Below are 20,137 nucleotides of genomic sequence, written 5' to 3' on the forward strand. Positions count from 1 at the left end.
AATTTACAAATCAAGCACAGTTAAGACATTAACAATAAAATAGAACAAGTATAACAATATACTGTAATAAATGGTATGTGAATGTGATCGCTCTCAAAATATCTTACTGTACTATAGATCTTAGCAACCTCAGCATTTTTTCCTAAGTCAAAAATCTCTACTTTTTCACATAAAGGAACTTTATGGTTTCTCATTGGCATATCCGAATTGTCACATCACTACCACTGTACGTTAGGGCCTTTGAGAGGAGTCTCACTGTTGCGGAGGCTGGAGTGCAGTGAAGTGATCATAGCTCACTGCTGCCTCAAACTCCTGGGCTCAAGGGATCCTCCCAACTCAGCCTCCTAAGTAGCTGGGACTATAGGCACGCTACCATGCCCAACTAATTTTTTTTTAAGAGATGGGGTCTTGCTATGTTGCCCAGGCTGGTCTTAAACTCCTGGCCTCAAGGGATCCTCCTGCCTCCACCTCCCAAAGTGATTACAGGTATGAGCCACCACGGGTTACTTGAACACAAGCACTGCAATACCTCAATGGTCAATTTGATAACCAAGATGGCTACTAAGTGACCAATACGAGGGGAATGGGAACAGAGTGGAGTCTGAAGAGCAAATTGCCTTTAAGATTTATGTTGTGAACAAAATGACCTCTCTCCTCAGGTGACCTAAGGTTTCCCAGGCATTGGCTTTTTTTTTCCCCTGGAAAAAAAGCAGCAGCTAATTCTGAGTCCTCCCTCCAAAGCCCCTGGTAGAGTGTTCTCTCCATGGAGACAGGCTCCCCCCTCGGAGCAGGACAAACAGCACTGAACACCCCTGCCTTCCTCTGGCTGTCGGCTCTGGGATCCTGGGCAAGGCTGACCTGAGGCTCAGAGGACGCCAGAACTGTGTGCCCTCACAATGCTCAGCCGCCCATGCTGTTTATCCCCTGCTCCCCACCCAAGGACCTCCACATCTCTCCTCCTGTGTCTCCTTCCAACCTGCTCCTCCTCCTCCCCAGCCAAACCCCTCCACTGTCACCTCCCCCAGTAACTGGCACTTAGCTGAGGACTCAGCTTCCCCACAGCCCTCTCCAGCACAGGCTATTCGCGTTCTCACACTCTTCAAGGTCAGGATCAGCAGCCTCCTGGCTCCCCAAGGCCATGTCCACACAGTTTCCCCTCCACTGTCATCTCATGCTCACCTTCCTTCTAGTTACTCCCCGTGTGCAGTGGCATTTTCGCCACCGTCTCCCTGGGTGGCCTTCCCTTGACGTCATCTCCAAAGACCTTACCCTCCACTCCATTTCAGTCGCACACTCCCACGGGCAGAACCTCTACCTGACCCCCGGAATTCAGGTATTGCACGCCCTCCTCATAAGCTCCCACCCTTCCAGCCCCGTGACTCCCATCATGCTGGCACGTGTTCCTCAGCAGGCCTCAAACCCATTCACTCCTCCACTGTCTTACAGCCCCCTTTGGCCTCACCTCTCCCTCTCCGCCTACCTAGCTTGAACTGCAACCTCCAGCACCTCAATCACTCTTGTTCAACTCTTCAAAACCACCTTTCGTCTTTCTGAACCCAAACTCTGCAGGGGTCCAGCAGCCTTCTTCCGGGTAGACCCCGCACTAGAGAAATGCAAAGCACACAGCCTGAGAGATTGGGGCCTCCGGGTCAGCGGCTCTCTCACCTCAGCTGGGTCTTCAACACTGCCACAATCCCTCTGTCCTAGCCCATAGCGTCCCAAGGGAAGGGGCAGCTGGGTGGAGCGCAGGGCACCCACCTAACCCACCCCAATCCTTCCATCCTCTCCGCCTCCTCCAGGGCTTTGAGCCGCATTTCCTGCTCTTCTCGAGTAGGGGCAACCTCTCCCATTGTCCAAACTAAACTAGCTCAAGTCTTTCTCACCTGAAAAATAAACTCTCGAGTGCCTCTCTCCAGCTACTGCCCCATGTCTCCTCCCCTTCGTGTTTACACTTCCTGCCTCCATTTCCCCACTTTGTCACTCCCTGGCTCCTGCCCCCACGACACAGCTGTTCCCCACAGGGCCACAGGTGGGCATCACTCAGTGTTGACACGGCTGCCCCTCCCTGTGACATCGTCTCCTGCTAGTCCGCTCCTATCTCAGTCCCCTCCTCCCATGACCCAAGGCTGGAGCTCCCCCAGGATCTCTCCCAGGCCCTCTGCTCTCCATCAAAGGCGGATGCCTCACAAGCCTACCTCTCCAGACAGGCTCACCCAACTGCCTCCTCCAACCAACGCTGCAGCCCACTCAAGGTCCACGTAGTCCAAGCCGCATTCCTTCCTCGCACTCCCTTGCCCTGTGTCCCCTCTTAGCAAATGGTAGCCTCGGCGATCCTGCCCCGAGACAGGCCTACGCCCAGCGTGGAGGTGAACATCAGTATTTGCTGAACGAGTGAACGAATCCTTGACCTTTCCTCATGCTCCACAGCCGGTGAGGATTCCTGTCCATTTTACTGCCTCCTACGTCCCTCGAGTCCTCCCCTCTGCTTCTTTGTTCACCGCGGCCGGCTGCCTCCCCAGACCCGCAACCCCGGCTGGGCCGGGAACCTGCGCCGCGGCGCTCGTGCCCCGCTCTGCGACCCCTGCTCCGTGACGCCCGCACTGCACGGGGGCACCGCGGCCCAGAACAGGCGCTGGTCACTAGTACACGAACAGAGCGAGGGAACGGAGCCATGATGGAAGGGAGCACCGCCGGCAGCCGCCCGGAGACCAGGATACCACCCGGCCAGCACGGAAACGCAGGGCCCGCCCTTGCATCAGCGATCTGCACTGAGTAGCCGCGCGCCGAAAGACGTAACTAAGCCACGCCCACGCGGCGCTCCCGGTGGCCAATGGAAACGGCTTACGAGACGCCTTCTCCACGCGCTATACTTATACGGACCAATGGATGCGCCCTGCTGGGAATACCGCCCCCTGTCCGCGAGCCTCCTCTTCTCGACAGCCAATGGGAGCGGCATGCATAGCCCTCGAGGGGGCGGGGCGGCGACCGAGGCGAGTGGGTCCGGGAAGGCGCGCGGACTTGGCACCTCTTCTCACGTCGGCCGGTCCAGGCCCAACCGACGGACGATGGGGGTTCCGGCAACCAGGCGCTGCGTGGAGTGGCTGCTGGGCATCTACTTTCTCAGCCATATCCCCATCACCCTGTTCATGGACCTGCAGGCGGTGCTGCCGCGCGAGCTTTACCCAGTCGAGGTGAGGGGCGCCCGTCTTATCCCGGCCCGCCGAGGCTTTGCCGCGCGCTGCGTCCACAGGGCCTTCACCTCCTCCGCGCTCGCGCACCCTGGGTGCCAGTTCTGCCGCCTCCCTCGGTCCTGCCGCCTCCCTCGGGTCCTGCCCGTGCCTCCCCAGCTCCTAACCCTAAAAACTTTAGCTCTGTGTTTTCCTCGGGCTTTGTCTCTATCCCAGACCCTTCTCCCAAGCGGCAGGGGCGAACGCTTTGTTTCCTTTAAAGTCACTTCTTCCCTGGGTTTTTTTTTTTTTTTTTTTTTTTTTGAGACGGAGTCTCACGCTGTCGCCCAGGTTGGAGTGCAGTGGCGCGATCTCGGCTCACTGCAAGCTCCGCCTCCTGGGTTCACGCCATTCTCCTGCCTCAGCCTCCTGAGTAGCTGGGACTACAGGTGCCCGCCACCGCGCCCGGCTAATTTTTTGTATTTTTAGTAGAGACGGGGTTTCACTGTGGTCTCGATCTCCTGACCTTGTGATCCGCCCGCCTCGGCCTCCCAAAGTGCTGGGATTACAGGCGTGAGCCACCGCTCCCGGCCTTCCCTGGGTTTAAGGTTTCCCGCGATTCCACCTCTGGCCGGTTGTCAGTGTCTGAGGGAAGTAGTCTGGATGAAGTGGTGTCTAAAGCCACATGTTAGGTTTGCTTTAATCTTTTTTTTTTTTTGGAAGGGCTTTAAAATACCAGTCTGATCCCAGAGAAAAAGTCCAAGTAGAAACAGACCTGTCTGAAGGTTTAGGACCTTGGTTGGTGCAGCTGGGGCGTTCACAGATCGTCACTGCTTCAAGGTCAGGTTCCAGCAACTTCCAGAGCTCGAGAGTAAATTGCCATCTTTTCAGATTGGCTCTTCAATATTGGGTTCGAGTAACAATGATCTCCCGAGTAAAAACAAGGTGAAAATCCCGATTTCGTGGTTGTTGGAGAGCATTCTTTTAACCCCAAACTCTGCTTTATTGCTTTGTTTTTTTCTTCCAAGCTACAGTTTTAGTTTCCCGGTTCGTTGGGTTTTTTTCTCGTATCTGGACCCTGTGACCTTCTTCCATGGATTCCTGTCCTCAGTTCTGTTTCTGCAACTTATCTAGAACTGTAGGCAGGACTGACTTGTCTACCTGAAGATTTTATTTTGCCTCTGTTTCTCCTTAAATGCTTTTTCTCTGCCGAGGAAAGGTTCATTACCTGAGGGTCATGAGCTCCCAAAAATGGGTGCAAAATGTGTATGCCTTTGTTTCCTGGAAGGAGAATATAGCTCCCATCGACTTTTCAAGGGACCTAACTCTCCCAAAAAGGCCATGGTTCAATAATGTTCCACCACTCCCATAAGTCACTCTTTTGTTTCCTTCTAGAACCAAACACAACGGGAAGACCTCTGGCCTCCTTTTGCGTGGGAAAAGCGTAGGTAGTATGAGGCAAGGTGCGGTCTGGGGACTTGGTTCTTCCAAGAACTGGTGGTGACTTGGGCGGGTCAGGGCTCTGTATCCTCAGCTGTTGAGAGAGTTGAGTTAAATTATAAGCTCAAACGTATACAGGGTGGGTTCATTTTCATATTGCTGTTGTAGTTACCACAAATATAGTGATTTAACAGATTTATTTGTTTACAGTTCTGGAGGCCAGAAGTTCACAATGAAATCTTACAGTGCTCAAATCAAGGCAGGGCTCACTCCTGAGGGCTCCAGGGGAGAATTTGGTTCTTGCCTCTTCCATTTTCTGGTGGCTGCCAATGTTCTTTGGCTTGTGTTCACATCACTTCAATCTCTGCTTCAGGTCATCACATTGCCACCCTTTCTGTAGTCAGAGCTCCCTCTGCTTCGCTTTTATAAAGACACTTGTCATACATTCAGGGCGCACCAGATAACCCAGAAAATCTCCCATCTCAAAATCCTTATTTACATCTGCAAAGTCCCTTTTGCCAAATAAAGTAACAGTCACAGGTTCCAGGGATTAGGATGTGTTTATCTTTGGGGGTCACTATTCAGCCTACTACAGGGCCAGATAGTACAGACTCTTCCTGAAAACCGAAGAGGTCATCGCAGCTCTGCAGTAACCATTAATTGCCCTAAAGAAAGGAAAATCTACTACAGTGTTGGCCTATCTGTGGTTTTTGAAACCTGTATGGCCAGCAATACTCAGGCAGGCTGCCTGTTTACAATCTCTGGTGTTATAGGACCTTTTAATACTTCGTAATTAGCCTGCTACTCCATGTAGCCATTCCAGACTTCACAGCTGTTGGTTTCTTTATCCTTCCTGGATGTGCCATTCCCACAAGCCCATCTTGCTCACCCCTAACAAAATACACTTAAAAGGTGCTCAGCATCATATCATAAAGATCCCATTTAAATGTTTAAATTTGATAAAATTTCCTCAGTCTTTTTTTTAAGAAACAGGGTCCTTTGTCACCCAGGCTTGCAGTGTTATGATGCAGTCATGGCTTACCACAGCCTTGAACTCCTGAGCATAAGAGATCCTCCCACCTGTCTCCTGAGTAGCTAGGACCATAGGTGCACACCTGGCTAACTTTTTATTTTTTGTAGAGATGATGTCTTACTATGTTACCCAGGCTGGTCTTCTGGGCTCAGGCCATCCTCCTGCCCCAGCCTCCCAAAGTGCTGAGATTACAGGCGTGACCGACCATTCCCAGCATCAGCTTTATTTTTTTAATCCTGACTTACTGCAGAAGGCCCAAGGGTCAGTGCAGGCAGCATCTGGCCAGAACCTGCGTGTGAGATGTGATGTTAGGCATTAGCACAGGGGCATCCTGGTTGTGTGTTGTATCTGTGTGTGTGATGATGTTTGAAGGCATTAGCACGGGGGCATCCTAGCATGGAAGGTCTGTGCCTCCATTCTTGTTGCTTTGGTGTAGGAAATGCTGATTTTGTTACTTCTCTATGGGGCAAATAATAATAAAAGCCTTGAATTATTCTCACATTCTCTTTGAAAAATGCCAAAATTTAACGTCTGTTGTTTTCTTCCCAAAATAGAAGGAATTTTTCCTAGAGCTAAAAGCCTGTAGGAGATCACCTAGTGGTTGGGCTGAAATTTGCAAAATAAATTTTTTTTTCTTGGATTGCACCAAATCACTGCTTGGAAAAACTCTTATTTTTTTAAATTTTTCTTTTTTTTTTTTCTGAGACAGTCTCTGTCGCCCAGGCTGGAATGCAGTGGTGCGATCTCAGCTCACTGCAACCTCTGCTTCTCGGGTTCAAGCAATTCTCCTTCCTCAGCCTCCCGAGTAGCTGGGATTACATGTGCATGCCACCACGCCCGGCTAATTTTCATATTTTTTTTAGAGACAGCATTTCACCATGTTGGCCAGGCTGGTCTCAAACTCCTGACCTCAGGCGATCTGCCTGCCTCGGCCTCCCAAAGTGCTGGGATTACAGGTGTGAGCCACCGTGCCCGGCCTGGGAAAACTCTTATTTTATTATGAAACAGTAAGAATTTAGTTTGGATACGAAAATGGAAAGGAGAGGATGGGAAGCGTTTTGTAGTATCATTTGCAGCTGGATAACATTGCTTCTGGTAAAAATAAGGAAAAACAAGTGAGCATCTGGCTCTGAAATCAGTCTGTATTCCCATTCTAACTTACAGAAGTACAAGATTGGTGAGTGGGAACCCCTGGTTTAGAGATCCATGTGTGCAGGCCAGCTGCATCTTTTAATGGATAACAAGAGTGAGTTGAGTCAAATGTGAGTCAGGTATAAATGTAAACAGTTTCATTACCTTTCTTGGGGAGGTCATAGCTAAAAATTTTTAATGACCAGTTGTTAGCTGTGATTTTAATGGGATTAAACTTGAATATCTCCAAATATGTATTAATTACATTCCATTAAGTAATCATTATGTGCTAGCCATTATTTTAAAGACTACATATATTAAGTCACTATCTTACCAATAGTGAAGTAGGCAATATTATTGGCTCTGTTTTATTGATGGGGACACAAGTGTAGGGAGATTAAAGGCCTTGCCTAAAGCCAGGCACTCTGCCCCAGGTCCTACGCGCCTCACCTGTCTGCCAGGTGCCTGGGCTTTCTACTCTTCTACTCACAATTAGTCCCAGCCTCATTCTGGCATCAGGTGGCAGGTATATGACTGTGTAAGATGGTTGGTTACGATTATAATAATTCATTATTACGATATCTGGGTGATAAGGTTTTTTAAATTTCGCTGATCTCATCTTGTAGGCCTTAGAAATTAAAGTGCTATACGAGTCTGCCTCAATTTACGAAATAGTTGGATCAGAAAGGTTGTATGCAAATTGAATAGAAAATGAGGTTCAAATAGCCAGAATGCCTTTTTTTTTTTTTTTTTTTTTTTTTTTGAGATGGGGTCTCGCTCTGTCACCCAGGCTGGAGTGCAGTGGCTCTATCTCAGCTCACTGCAACCTCCCACCTCCTGGGTTCAAGCGATTCTCCTGCTTCAGCCTCCAGAGTAGCTGGGAATATAGGCGTGAGCCACCACACCCAGCTAATTTTTGTATTTTTAGTAGAGACGGGGTTTCACCATATTGGCCAGGCTGGTCTCCAACTCCTGACCTCAGGTGATCCACCTGCCTTGACCTCCCAAAGTGCTGGGACTATAGGCATGAGCCACCGGGCCTGACCCAGAATGCCTCTTACATTTTGCAGTCAGGCCGGGTGCAGTGACTCACACCTGTAATCGCAGTACTTTGGGAGGCTGAAGCAAGAGGAGTTCAAAACCAGCCTGGGCAATGTGGCAAAACCCCATCTCTACAGAAAATTAGCTGAGTTTGGTGGTGCATACCTGTAGTCCCAGCTACTGGGGAAGCTGAGGTGAGAGAATCATCTGAGCCCAGGATGTTGAGGCTGCAGTGGGCCGAGATCAAATCACCATACTCCACCAGCCTGGGCAACAGAGACTGTCTCAAAAATAATAATTTTACAGTCAATCTTTTAAAGCAGGTAGTTTCATCCAGTATTTTTAAAAATCTAAAAAGCAAAAAAGGGATCTTAAGAAAACATCTAGTCCAAGTTGCTTATTTTATAGATGAGGAAATAGAACCCTGGAGAGGGACAGTGACTTAGCCTTTGTGTTTCCTATCAATTCAATCCTATTCAAACCACATTCCCATCCAGAAAAGTGCTTATGAATTTCAATTTCAAATTAAGTACAAATTTGGAGATCCTTTGGTCAATAAATTGGTTATCTAGCCAGAGCCTTTCTGAAATCAAAAATATGCTAACAGGATATTTGTTTCTGGATGTTTGCTTAAAGTGCTCTTGCAGCAGAGGGGCTTCTATTTCACAATAGTGAGCCTTTATCTTTTGATTAAAAATTAACAGGAAAAATATTCTTGGATTTTCCATTGTAAGATAAATTCTTACCCTGGAGTTGCCTTTATTAATCATAGTATCAAGACTGATTTGTCTTTGAAGGCCTGTGTGTCAGGACAATGCCACATCTAGGAGGTAAAATGTGATGTTACAGACGTTTAGTAGTCCACATAGAGCCAAGAGCACTAGGCTTTGGGCTCCTATAAAAGCCCAAGATGGGCAGCCTTAAACTCTGCTTCTTTTCTCTGCCTGTAGCCAGGTCAGCATGGATCCACATCCTTTTTATTTGACAGGGTAATTAGAAGTGTGGGGCCCAAGCTAGAACTGAGACGCTAAAGCCCTGCATAACCAAGAAGCTACTAGGTAGTTTGTAGTTTGGGGCAGAGTTTGTTCTTCCACTAAAATTCTGTCTCCTAAAAACCAAAAATTAGAATTAGGCGAGTTAAGAATGATAAGGAACTTGTTTGCCATATTGGAATTAAAGTGTCCAAAATTCCATCGCCACAGAGGTTAGATTTACTTCCCCTTTCACTCCCACCCCCACCCCCAGAAAAGAAGAGGGAAATTCATTTCTGCATTTGAGGGAATCTGGCCTTTGGAGCTTGGTGTGTAGTTGCCATTGCAAACGGGAAAGTGTCAGGATGGTTTTCACGTTTGTTTTTTTAAACAAAGAATGATATTGTTGGCAGAAATGTCACATTTGTTCATTCAGCGAACACCCTGAGTGCCTACTAAGTGCCAGATACTTATTGTTGCTCCTGACAGTGGCCAACACATCTGGATGTGTTATCTTGGAATTATGAACAGATGCTGGGTAGCACAAAGAAGGGGCTGGAAGAGTTAAGAAAACTTCACAGAGAAGGGAACATTTGAGTTAGGGATAGTAAGTTTTTATTAAATGACCATCTAGGCTGTGTCACAAAAGCCAGCTGGACATGCCATCTGCTGCTGGGGTTGGGGGTACTAATTAATGACAGGCTCCTCCAATGTATTTTCAAATGAGCTAGAACCGAGCCTGTTGAGGCCAGGTGGCTGTAATTCATCATGATCATTTTCTTTTTCAGTTTAGAAACCTGCTGAAGTGGTATGCTAAGGAGTTCAAAGACCCGCTGCTGCAGGAGCCCCCAGCCTGGTTTAAGTCCTTTCTGTTTTGCGAGCTTGTGTTTCAGCTGCCTTTCTTTCCCATTGCAACGTATGCCTTCCTCAAAGGTTGGTAAATGGTGGGAAAATCCCATTTTTACCCAGAAATCAGGTCCCAGAAATCTTTTGGGGAAGTATCTCCAAAGGGAAGGGGATGGTCCCCATAGTTTGTGGGAGGATGCCATAGGATCTGGGGGAAATAACCAGGGTAAATCTTGTAAAGGGACATTAGTGTGGCTCAGGTTCATGTCTGTGGTCAGTGGGGCTGCACGGCTGCCTCAGTCTAGAAATCCCTTGCATACACATGAAACCTGAGACCACTTAAACGATGAGCTTGTTCCCTTTTGTTTTGTTCCCCAACAGAATTAATTTCTCTTTTTGTTGACTTTTATTTCTCCGTGTTGGATAGTATCATACTGACTTACAAGCTGTAGCATCAGGCTAATCCCTAACGTGCTTCTCATTTTAAAATTATTCTTAGTGTTCTCATAATCAATGCTTTTTTAAAAAGGTGACCACACACGTGTACTTGATAACGAAGCTAGAACCGCTGAAAATGCTTGTTTCCCATTGGCATCCCCTGGGGTCACTGAATCTGCCTCCTGATCCTCTCACCTATATATAATTACTGAACAAACAGATGCCCTGGGGCAGGGATTTCCCTCCCCTGGGATTTTATCCCACACAGGTTTTAACAGGTAATGGCAGTTTTATTGCCCTAGAGTTTTGCTGAGTTATGTTCTGAGTTATATTCTTGGTTCTTCGGCGAGCTGTCAGTGAGCTGCCACATAAATCTGCATGTTGGGCAGTGTGGCACATCCAGGTTTCCAGTTCTGAGTTTCCACTGGGAGAAGGGAGTAGAAGAAAGCAGGCAGGCAGAGACAGTGGGAAGGTCTTGGACACCTTTGAGTCATGAACAGACCTAACCATTTTTCTTTTCCCCTGACTACCTCAGGAAGCTGCAAGTGGATTCGAACTCCTGCAATCATCTACTCCGTTCACACCATGACGACCTTAATTCCAATACTCTCCACATTTCTGTTTGAGGATTTCTCCAAAGCCAGTGGTTTCAAGGGGCAAAGACCTGAGACTTTGCATGAACGGTTAACGCTTATATCTGTCTATGCCCCCTACTTACTCATCCCGTTCATACTTTTAATTTTCATGTTGCGGAGCCCCTACTACAAGTATGAGGAGAAAAGAAAAAAAAAATGAAGGAAACAACCACTGGCTCAGGGTAGAGATGCCTACAGGGTGGTTGCTTGTTGGATACAATACAAGGAACACTGCTCAGAATCCACATCTTCAGCAGCATTTGAACCACTGGCAGCAATGCACAAGAGCAAGATGGTGTCAGGAACCACGTCAAACCCTCACTTTTTTTTTTTTTTTTTTTTAAAAAAAAGACAGTCTCACTCTGTTGCCCAGGCTGGAGTAAAGGGCAGTGGCATGATCTCAGCTCACTGCAACCTCTGCCTCCTGGGCTCAAGCTATCTTCCTCAGCCTCCCAAGTAGCTGGAACTGCAGGCGTGTACCAACACGTATGGCTATTTTTTTTTTTTTTTTTTTGTGGAGACGGGGTTTTGCCATGTTGCCCAGGTTGGTCTCGAACACCTAGGCTCAAGTGATCGGCCCACCTCAGTCTCCCTAAGTGCTGGGATTACAGACATCAACCACTGGGCCCAGCCCAAACCTTCACCTTCTAAGGGCACTGGGATGAACAGACCGATCAGCTTGAGAGTGGGCAAAGGGGTGTGGGCTAGGTTATAAGGAAGTAGTACCAAATACCTGTGTGCCTGAGTTCCACCGCAAGATTACTAAGAGCAGGACCAGACCAGAAACTGCTAAAGAACATGGCCTGTTTGACATGTTCATGAGTCACCTGACCTACAGCATATATGCTTATTATGACTAAACCCTCCACACCTGATTCTCAAGAGTGTTATCACCTGTCAGCAAAATGAACAGTACATTTTGGGCCATTTTAAATGTGAAATTTTGCCTCTTTAATGTTAATTCAAAACTATATCAATGTTTTCTTGTCCCCACCTCTAACCCAAGGAAAAAAGAAAAAACACTATGCAAAGAAGTTTAAACTTAGTTTTCCTTAAGGGTCAGCCCAACAATGACTTTCAGTCAGAAATGGATTAAACTGGAAAATGTTTTTGTTGCTGTTGTAAACAGATCATCCTGGAAGGTTTTTGTTTGTTTGTTTTTAAGTTAGTTTATTCTATTTCTAAATCTTAGTCTTCCACATTTCTAGAAGCCACCTGACACAGGTTCCTGTATCTGAAGTCTAGCATCTCAAGGCTGATCTGGAAGTGTGCTAGTATGCTTCCTAGTGGATAACTTAATCCTTTAATACACTTCAGTGGTTCCCATCTTGTTCTCAGAAGGGAAGGTGGCTAGAGCCAGGCATAACATCCACTGTGTGCATAGAGGGTCCTTCACGTTGATGCTTGGCATTCCATCAGCTTTCTCTAAGTCTCTGCTCAAGTCCAACTTTAAAATGATGTTAGACAACAGGTCCCAGTCAGTTCCCTCTATTTCCACCCATTTTGCTCACAAGCCATATTGGTCTGATTAGTGGTACTGTCTGACTCACATGTGTGATCCAAATAAAGGTAGCTGCTGACCACTGCCTGGTTTGTTTTGTGGACGGGGGATAGAGAATCCAGGGTTCTCTCACGACGGGTTAAACATATTTCAAGGGCAACAGGAAAAAAAGGTACATCAAGCCATTTGAAAACAAAAATGTATTCTCCTTCCAAAGCTTTGTGAATTTACAAAAAAAGGATGAAAGTTTACAAACTGCTTAGTTCCAATTAAGCATAAGAAGTGAGAACGTACACTGTAGGGCCACCAGCAGCAGCTGTGCACTGATGTTTAAAACTGGCTCCCCCAGACTTGTAGTGCTGTCTTCAGGGGGCTGCGTTCCTTACACGCCACCTCTTGTGACAGGTCATTGGTCAAGCCGCTGGAATGCTACAGAGGTTTTTTTGGTTTTGAGGGGCTTTTTTTGTTTTGCCTTCCTACTATAAAAGTGAAATTTTCAGTTCATTTCTGAAAAATAAATTGGTCAATAAATTCATTTTGTTCTGCTTCTACTTTACACAAAGCTTCATATTCAACCCGATACCTGAAAAACAAAATTGTTAGAGGCCCTAAAAAAAAGATGAAGTAAACCACAGACTTAATTCTTCTAGAGAAGGATATAGAGGTTTAAATGATTTCAAGAAATGGTGTGAGTTCAGAATGAAGAAAGAAAGAGGCAAAGCCCTACCCAGAGCCACCCATGAGAAATCTCAGCCCTAGGAAAGTCTTCTTTCAGAAAGCCAGCCAACTTCGTAGACCCTTTCATGCTCAAACTACTAGAGGTGGTTTGATATTAAGTTTTCTATTTCCTTCCCATCAAATGTAATTTTATTTTTAAAAATCTTCAAATCAGGATGACAAGTGAGATGCTATTCCTGGGAAAACAATGATGAAGAGTAAGGACAAGAAGTGATCACTCCAGAAGGAAGAGTGGAAATTCAGCTGTATAAAGAACTTGCTTTACATCATGACTTCTTACCTTTCTAGCTGCATTTTCTTTTCTGCTATTAGTGCTTGAAGTTGCTGCTGTTGAGCTTCTCTCTGCTTTGCTATAGATTTGAGCAAGTTCCGAGCACCGATGGCCTACAGTATTGCCAGAGAAGGCCATGGCTTCATTAAAACCGTCTACAGCAACAAGTCCTCAAAGTGGGGAGGGGTCATCTGGGAGCTATGTCAGTCTCCAGAGAGGAAAAGAGAGTGGAGCCCCAAAGCTTTTGGGTTAAGTCAGAAGGATTAACCTACCGATCACAAAGTGCCTCAAGAACTTGACGGCAGCTTTGAGACAGGTCTAGGAGTATTCCTAGAGCCAGGGACACAGACACAATAGCACATTTGGTGGTGCCATTCAGCCTTGTGCCTTTCACCAATCATACTATGTACGCCTTCATTTCTTCATTTATAAAATAAGGATAAAACCATCTACATCAGTGCTGATATGAAGATGAAAGGAGGCCAGGTGTGGTGGCTCACGCCTGCAATCCCAGCACTTTGGGAGGCCAAGGTGGGCAGATCACTTGAGGTCAGGAGTTTGCCTGACCAACATGGTGAAACCCTGTCTTTACTAAAAATACAAAAAAAAAAATGGCTGGGTGCAGTCGCTCACACCTTAATCCCAGCATTTTGGGAGGCTGAGGCAGGTGGATCACCTAAGGTTGGGAGTTCGAGACCAGCCTGACCAACATGGAGAAACCCTGTCTCTACTAAAAATACAAAATTAGCCAGGCGTGGTGGCGCGTGCCTGTAATCCTAGCTACCCGGGAGGCTAAGGCAGGAGAATCACTTGAACCCTGGAGGCGGAGGTTGCAGTGAGCCAAGATCGCACCCTTGCACTCCAGCCTGGGCAACGAGAGGAAACTCCATCTCAAAAAAAAAAAATACAAAAAAGTAATCTGGGTGTGTTGGTGCACACCTGTAGTCCCAGCTACTTGGGAGGCTGAGGTGGGAGAATCTCTTGAACCTGAGAGGTGGAGGTTGCAGTGAGATTGCGCCACTGCACTCCAGCCTGGGTGACTCTGTCTCCAAAAAAAAAAAAAAAAAAGATTAAAGGAAATAAAGACTGGCGTAAGTTCAGTAGGTTAAGTGGACTAGAAGTTATTAAAATCTTTTTTTTTTTTTTTTTTTTTTGAGACGGAGTCTCGCTCTGTCGCCCAGGCTGGGGTGCAGTGGCTGGATCTCAGCTCACTGCAAGCTCCGCCTCCCAGGTTTACGCCATTCTCCTGCCTCAGCCTCCCGAGTAGCTGGGACTACAGGCGCCTGCCACCTCGCCCAGCTAGTTTTTTGTATTTTTTAGTAGAGACGGGGTTTCACCATGTTAGCCAGGATGGTCTCGATCTCCTGACCTCGTGATCCGCCCGTCTCGGCCTCCCAAAGTGCTGGGATTACAGGCTTGAGCCACCGCGCCCGGCCTTAAAATCTTAAATGAAAACTCACCCACCCACCCCTCTAAACAAATCAAGAGGGAAGAAAGATGAGAGGGTAGTAAACTAGGGTCCCAGGCCAAGACGTAGGCAGAAGACATGCTGATCTTACCTTCATCTTTTCATTTTCTGCTTCTTTTGCAAGTTGATCAACAAGCTCAATTAAACCACCAACTATTTTCTGAAACTGGCCAATTTCTTTCAGAAAAAGAACAAAAAATAAAATATTTCCTCAGTCTCATCACTGCCCTTCAGTAAGAGTGCTGAGGCAGTGCGAGGGCAGAGCTGACTGCCCCTTCTAATTTGTGTCAAAATAGTTTGGTGTGAGCCAGGCATGGTGGTGAGCACCTGTAGTCCCAGCTACTCAGGAGGCTGAGGTGGGAGGATCACTTGAACCCAGGAGTTAGAGGATGTGTGATCATGCCTGTGAACTGCCACTGCATTCCAGCCTGGGGAACATAGCGAGACCCTGTCACTTAAACACTTTGGTGCCTATTGGCCTGTCTCCTACCCTTGGTCTGAACCTAGAGAAGGGTGGCCAGCTGGACCAGGACATACCCGGACCTTGTGTCCCCACTGAGCCAACCAGCTGCTATGATCTCAGGCTATGAAAGCACTAGGCCCTTGCTGGGCTCATCCTCCAGACAGACCCCAACCTGCTTCCCCAGGAATGACAGGAAGCACTGTTGTTCACAAAAGGGCAGCCTCAGGACACAAGCGCTGCCTCTGGACTAGCTACGGGTATGACACCAGATTTCAATTAACAGTGGGGATGGGGGCTTCCCACTTGTAACCACAGAAAATAGAGAGCTCACAGCATTAAGTGCCTAATCTCCTGTTCACTTTCTCCAATGTCCTGGATGTGACGGAAACACAACTTACTGAGGGAAAACTAAGGCCCAGAGAGGTGTGTGCATGGCACATCAATCACAGAAGGTTAGTGACAGAACCCAAGCTACCTTTCACTAATCAAGCTCTCTCCACAACCTAGGAAGCCCCCAGAAAGCTCAGAAATCCCTTGCTCTAGCTAGATAGGGCTCTGTACTGAATGCATTGGGCTTACTTGGCTGCTGGGACAGGAGGCTTCCTGAAGATTTCTAGCCAAAAGATGACTTCAGTAAGTCTGTTGAGCTGCTTCTAGAAACTTCACTTATCACTTCTAACTCCAAATAACAGAGAACCTGCCACTAAGAAGACTTCCTCTAAAGAAATCAAATCAGGAGTACATAATTCTATTTCTCACCCCCAAGCCATGGTTATGTTCCCAGAAAGTTTAAGGTTTCTAAGAGCAAGAAATGAAAGATGGCATCTCTAAAAACACCCTCCCCATCCCAGTGTTTGGTTTGACTGGTGCTCTGCTGGGGACACATGAGAGCACGAGGGCAGGCAGAGAAGGGTGGCACATGGGAACTCACAGATGCCAGATTCGACCTCCAGGGAGCCAGCAGCTCCACTGTGGCAGGGCCAAGATGAGCCTGGGGTACAGTTGGAATGGCAGCTCAAAGCTGAGTGACACGGTATCTCCCCAATACTCACTGTCCACAAAGTCTTTGCACTCTTCCTTCAGCTCTATGGTCTGCTGGGTAACCTCTGGGTCCAACACCCGCAGCTTGTTCAGTTCATCAAAGTGCAGCCCTGCTTCACCCAGGATGTCCTTGGCCATGGCTGCAAAGAAACCAGCCCAATTCCTCATCACTTCCTAGCCACCCAATGAAATGCCTGCTGCCAAGCCAGCCCTGTTCCTGCCCTTGGACACCAATGCCAAAAACCCAGATGTTCCAAAGGCTCCCCATTCCCTCTGCCACCACCTCTCTGAGCCTCACCTGTTTCCCATCCAGACTTCCTAGAGGAGTTCTGCTCTGAAGGAGTGACAGTGGCAGTCAGGAGGAGGTGTGTCATAGGAGCAAGGGTCAGGAAAGAATAAAGTCCGCTTACTTGTCACAGGCATCGTTCATTCAACACACATTTCTTGAGTGCCTACTACATGCCAACACTGCTAGATGCTGGGGGTACAAAGATGAATGCAACACGGTGCCCGCCCTGAAGACACATAGTTCAGCTGGAGGAAGACAGACACGGAAACTGAAAAATCACACTGTGTTAAATGCTTGTTTAGAAATATCAGTAAAGAGCCAGAGGAGGATAGAGCCGTTAAAGAAGGAGTGACATCTGAACTAAGTTGTGAGCCATAAGTGTATTTACTTTATATATCACCAGTTATGTACCCAAAAGCACATGAGAAGGCTTCTCAAATACACATACTGGAACAACACACAAACCAAATAAAAGAAATCTGGGTGAATTAAAAATTATGGTTAAAAAATACAAAGTCAGGAGTAAGAATATTACTCAAAATGTATGCTTGCCTGAATTGGGAATCAAAGTTGGGTTATTCTCTTTCTAGCAGAAAACACAAAAAGGAATGAAGTATCAGCAAGAACGTATCAAGGCAGCAGGCCAGGGATAGGTATTCCAAGCAGAGAAAACAGCATGGACAAAGGCCTGAAGTCACTGAAAGGACCTACCCCGCCTAAGGATGAAAGGAAAAAGGATGGAGCTGAAAAGGTGAGCTGGAGCCAGACCAGGAAGACCCGTATGCCAAGCTAAGGAGTTACGATTTTTTCTGTAGGCAACAGAGAACTAACAAAGATATCTTCTCCCTTTCCAAGCCACCTTGCATTTCTGTTCCAAAGGATGCCTCAATTCTGGGAAGGAAATACTGAAAACTCACCCTCGTTCTGGCTCAAACACACACACACGCACACACACACACAAAATTAAAAATAGACATCATATGACCTGTTTAAAAAGGGAGGCAATGCTAGTTACATCTAGCAATTAGCTGCTATGCCAATTCTAAAACCCAGGTGCTCCAAAGTCTACCATCACTTGGACCTGCACCAGCCTCTTCCCTCTACCCTCACTGCCCCCAGCCTCAGCTGTTTCCCTCGTGGCTTCCTTAGAGAAGTCCTGTTCTGAATGGGGTGATTCTGGGGGTGGCTGTCTAGGGCAGGTGTGCCACAAGAGGAGCAATGGTTCGAAAATAATCAAGTCTCACTGTTTCCAGAACTTCTGGATCTTTTGTTGTTGTTGTTATTGTTGTTGTCGTTGTTGTTTTGAGAAGGAGTCTTACTCCATTGTCCAGGCTAGAGTGCAGTGGCATGATCTCGGCTCACTACAACCTCCACCTCCTGGGTTCAAGCAATTCTCCTGCCTCGGCCTCCTGAGTAGCTGGGATTATAGGCGCCTGACACCTTGCCCAGCTAATTTTTGTATTTTTAGTAGAGACGGGGTTTCACCATGTTGGCCATGGCTGGTCTTAAACTCCTGACCTCGTGATCCACCCACCTCAGCCTCCCAAAGTGCTGGGATTACAGGCATGAGCCACCGCACCCGGCCAGAACTTCTGGTTTTTAAGAGGACCAGAAATCCAATATCTCAATGTTGGTATGTAATTCAAAACTTTTAAGTAAGGGGGAAAACCCACATTCAACACTGCATGGGCTAACTAATACGTGTCTATGAGCTGTCTGTAGATGACTTTAGCCTTTGGCCTCACTGGAATCCACTGATGTAAGTGAGCTAGCATCATCCTTTTGAAGCACTGTGTTCATCTGTAGCTTCCTTAAAATAGGGCTTTTTAAAAAGATCTGGCCAGTGCAGTAGCTCATGCCTATAATCCCAGCACTTTGGGAGGCTGAGGTGGGAGGATCACTTGGGCATAGGAGTTCGAAACCTACGGCAATGTGGCAAAATACCGTCTCTACAAAAAATTTTTAAAATAGCCAGGGCTGGTGACATGCGCCTGTAATCCCAGCTACCTGGGAAGGTGAGCTGGGAAGATCGCTTGAGCCCAGGAGGTGGAGGCTGCAGTGAGCTATGTTCACACCACTGTACTCCAGCTTGGGCAACAGAGTGAGACCCTGTCTCAAAAAAAAAAAAAAAAAAAAAGTCTTTCGCAGCTACAGGTCATTAATCTGACCAGCTGCTCCAGAAAGATTCGAGCAACGTGAGGGAGCAAATATCTGCTTCAACTTCCACTCCCTTCCCTGAGAGCACGCATTTATTCAGAAACATCCACTGAGTCCCTGCTCTGGGGACAGACTAGTGAAAACAATGCCTCTGGACAGATGGTAAACAAATAATCACAAATCGTGGTATTAGTATAAGGAAAAGTACATGGTGCTATGTGAAGTGCGGCAGGACACAGTTCATGGCTGGTGGAATGGAGGGGAGTGCCTACAGAGGCCTTCTGAAAAAATGACACTTAAACAGACCTAAAGACTGTCCAAAAGTTTGTCAAGTGAAAGGGAAGCAAGGCATTGCAGGCAGAAGGAAACACATACATGAAGATCCTGAGGCAACAGGAAATTTGATGCATTCCGAGAACTGAGACTGAGCAAGAGAAGGGAACAGAATGAGGCTAGACAGGGAGGCAACAGCTGGATCACGGAAGGCTCTGAAAGACACAGTAATGAGCTTGGATTTTATCAGAAGGGTAATGGGCAGCCAGAGAGTTCTCAGCAAACCAACAAAATCAGACTTAGATCATTCTTGCTTAGCCTGGAGAACGGATTGGAGGGAACAAGAAAGGGCAAGGCCCCAACTACCTTCTTGTTCACCACTCTAACCCTAGCACCTAGCATGGTGCCCACACATAACTGGCACTCAGTAAATGCGGAATGAATGACCGTGGAAACAGGAGACCATTACAGTAACCAAGGCTGGCAGCTGAAGACAAGTGCTCCGAGTTGAGATGTTTTGTAAGTCGAGGTGATTGGGGCTTAGTAATGGACTGACTGAATGTGGCGGTTTTGGGATAAGAGAAAAACAAGTCAGGCATGACTCCCATGAATCTGGCTTGGCCCACCTATCTGATTGGAGGGGCTGGCTTAAAGAGATAGGTAAGATGGAAGAAGGGGTGCAGGGAAAGAGTTCACAGATTCTCTACCAACTCCCATCACACGCGTGTCTGAGCATCTGAGCAACACCTGGCCCAAGAGCTGGGACTAAGCTCCCTGAGCATGACGCGGTGGCATAATTTGTGTGGCCAGGCTCTCCCAGATGCATGCGAGGCACTGCGAGCAGACTCTTTACTATGTAAATTCCCCGAATTTATCCGAGCCCCGTTTCCTCGTAAGATCGTGGCAAGCATCAACGCGTCAAACTCCAGGCCTAACCTGGGTGTGAAAGCGCCCCCTGAGAGTGGGGCGGAATTCCCACGTCTCTCTCCGCCCGGGCTCTTTCCTCAGGACGCGGGCCTGTCAGGCTCCTCTCGCCCCTGGTCCGCCCGCATCCCCCGACCCGAGGTCAGCCTACCTGCCGGCCCAGCGGCGGCAGCGCGCTGCAGCCTAGGCTGATGTAGACAGGCAGCTTCTCCCGGGTCAGCGGCAGCCGGTACCCAGTCAGCCTGCCACGGCCGCTGCCACGGCTACAGAACCTGTTTACCCATGACGTCACTACCTTCCTGACCCCGGA

General features: G+C 47.6%; 2 protein-coding genes and 1 pseudogene across 8 annotated transcripts; 1 reads left to right on the top strand and 2 right to left on the bottom strand.

Annotated features, from left to right (window-relative positions):
- Positions 1-2,355, bottom strand: part of LOC102125789 (keratin, type I cytoskeletal 18 pseudogene) — a 51,237-nt pseudogene extending 48,882 nt beyond the window's left edge.
- Positions 2,356-2,816: 461 nt separating this feature from the next.
- On the top strand, positions 2,817-12,285 carry TMEM97 (transmembrane protein 97). 2 transcript variants are annotated; one of them, XM_015437798.3, is made up of 3 exons: positions 2,817-3,191; positions 9,577-9,716; positions 10,603-12,285. In XM_015437798.3, the coding sequence occupies exons 1-3, from the start codon at positions 2,887-2,889 to the stop codon at positions 10,860-10,862; spliced, it is 705 nt and encodes a 234-aa protein (XP_015293284.1). In that variant the 5' UTR covers positions 2,817-2,886; the 3' UTR covers positions 10,863-12,285. The 2 variants fall into 2 exon arrangements, with proteins under 2 accessions (XP_015293284.1, XP_015293283.2); XM_015437797.3 differs by having other exon boundaries at positions 2,988-3,191; positions 9,572-9,716.
- A 103-nt stretch (positions 12,286-12,388) lies between these two features.
- IFT20 (intraflagellar transport 20) lies at positions 12,389-20,120 on the bottom strand. 6 transcript variants are annotated; one of them, XM_045376151.2, is made up of 7 exons: positions 19,979-20,120; positions 16,595-16,718; positions 16,483-16,518; positions 16,196-16,324; positions 14,772-14,857; positions 13,222-13,325; positions 12,389-12,786 (listed from the first exon to the last, which is right to left on the bottom strand). In XM_045376151.2, the coding sequence occupies exons 2-7, from the start codon at positions 16,605-16,607 to the stop codon at positions 12,705-12,707; spliced, it is 450 nt and encodes a 149-aa protein (XP_045232086.1). In that variant the 5' UTR covers positions 16,608-16,718; positions 19,979-20,120; the 3' UTR covers positions 12,389-12,704. The 6 variants fall into 6 exon arrangements, with proteins under 6 accessions (XP_045232086.1, XP_045232087.1, XP_065387202.1 ...); XM_045376152.2 differs by lacking the exon at positions 16,595-16,718 and adding an exon at positions 19,006-19,118; XM_065531130.1 differs by lacking the exon at positions 16,595-16,718 and having other exon boundaries at positions 16,483-16,513.
- Between the last annotated feature and the right edge of the window lie 17 nt (positions 20,121-20,137).

This window comes from Macaca fascicularis, chromosome 16, assembly GCF_037993035.2.
Source record: "Macaca fascicularis isolate 582-1 chromosome 16, T2T-MFA8v1.1".
Lineage (NCBI taxonomy): Eukaryota > Metazoa > Chordata > Mammalia > Primates > Cercopithecidae > Macaca > Macaca fascicularis.

Bases quoted from the DNA above. Each gene is read 5' to 3' on its own strand.
- IFT20 (XM_074018851.1), bottom strand. From the start codon at position 16,558: ATGACACACCTCCTCCTGACTGCCACTGTCACTCCTTCAGAGCAGAAC. The intron at 14,858-16,195 runs GTGAGTATTGGG...TTTTTCTGAAAG, and splicing joins GTGCAAAGACTTTGTGGACA to AAATTGGCCAGTTTCAGAAA. The intron at 13,326-14,771 runs GTAAGATCAGCA...GCAATACTGTAG, and splicing joins CAGAAAATGAAAAGATGAAG to GCCATCGGTGCTCGGAACTT.
- TMEM97 (XM_015437798.3), top strand. From the start codon at position 2,887: ATGCGCCCTGCTGGGAATACCGCCCCCTGTCCGCGAGCCTCCTCTTCT. The intron at 3,192-9,576 runs GTGAGGGGCGCC...TTTTCAGTTTAG, and splicing joins GCGAGCTTTACCCAGTCGAG to AAACCTGCTGAAGTGGTATG. The intron at 9,717-10,602 runs GTTGGTAAATGG...TGACTACCTCAG, and splicing joins AACGTATGCCTTCCTCAAAG to GAAGCTGCAAGTGGATTCGA.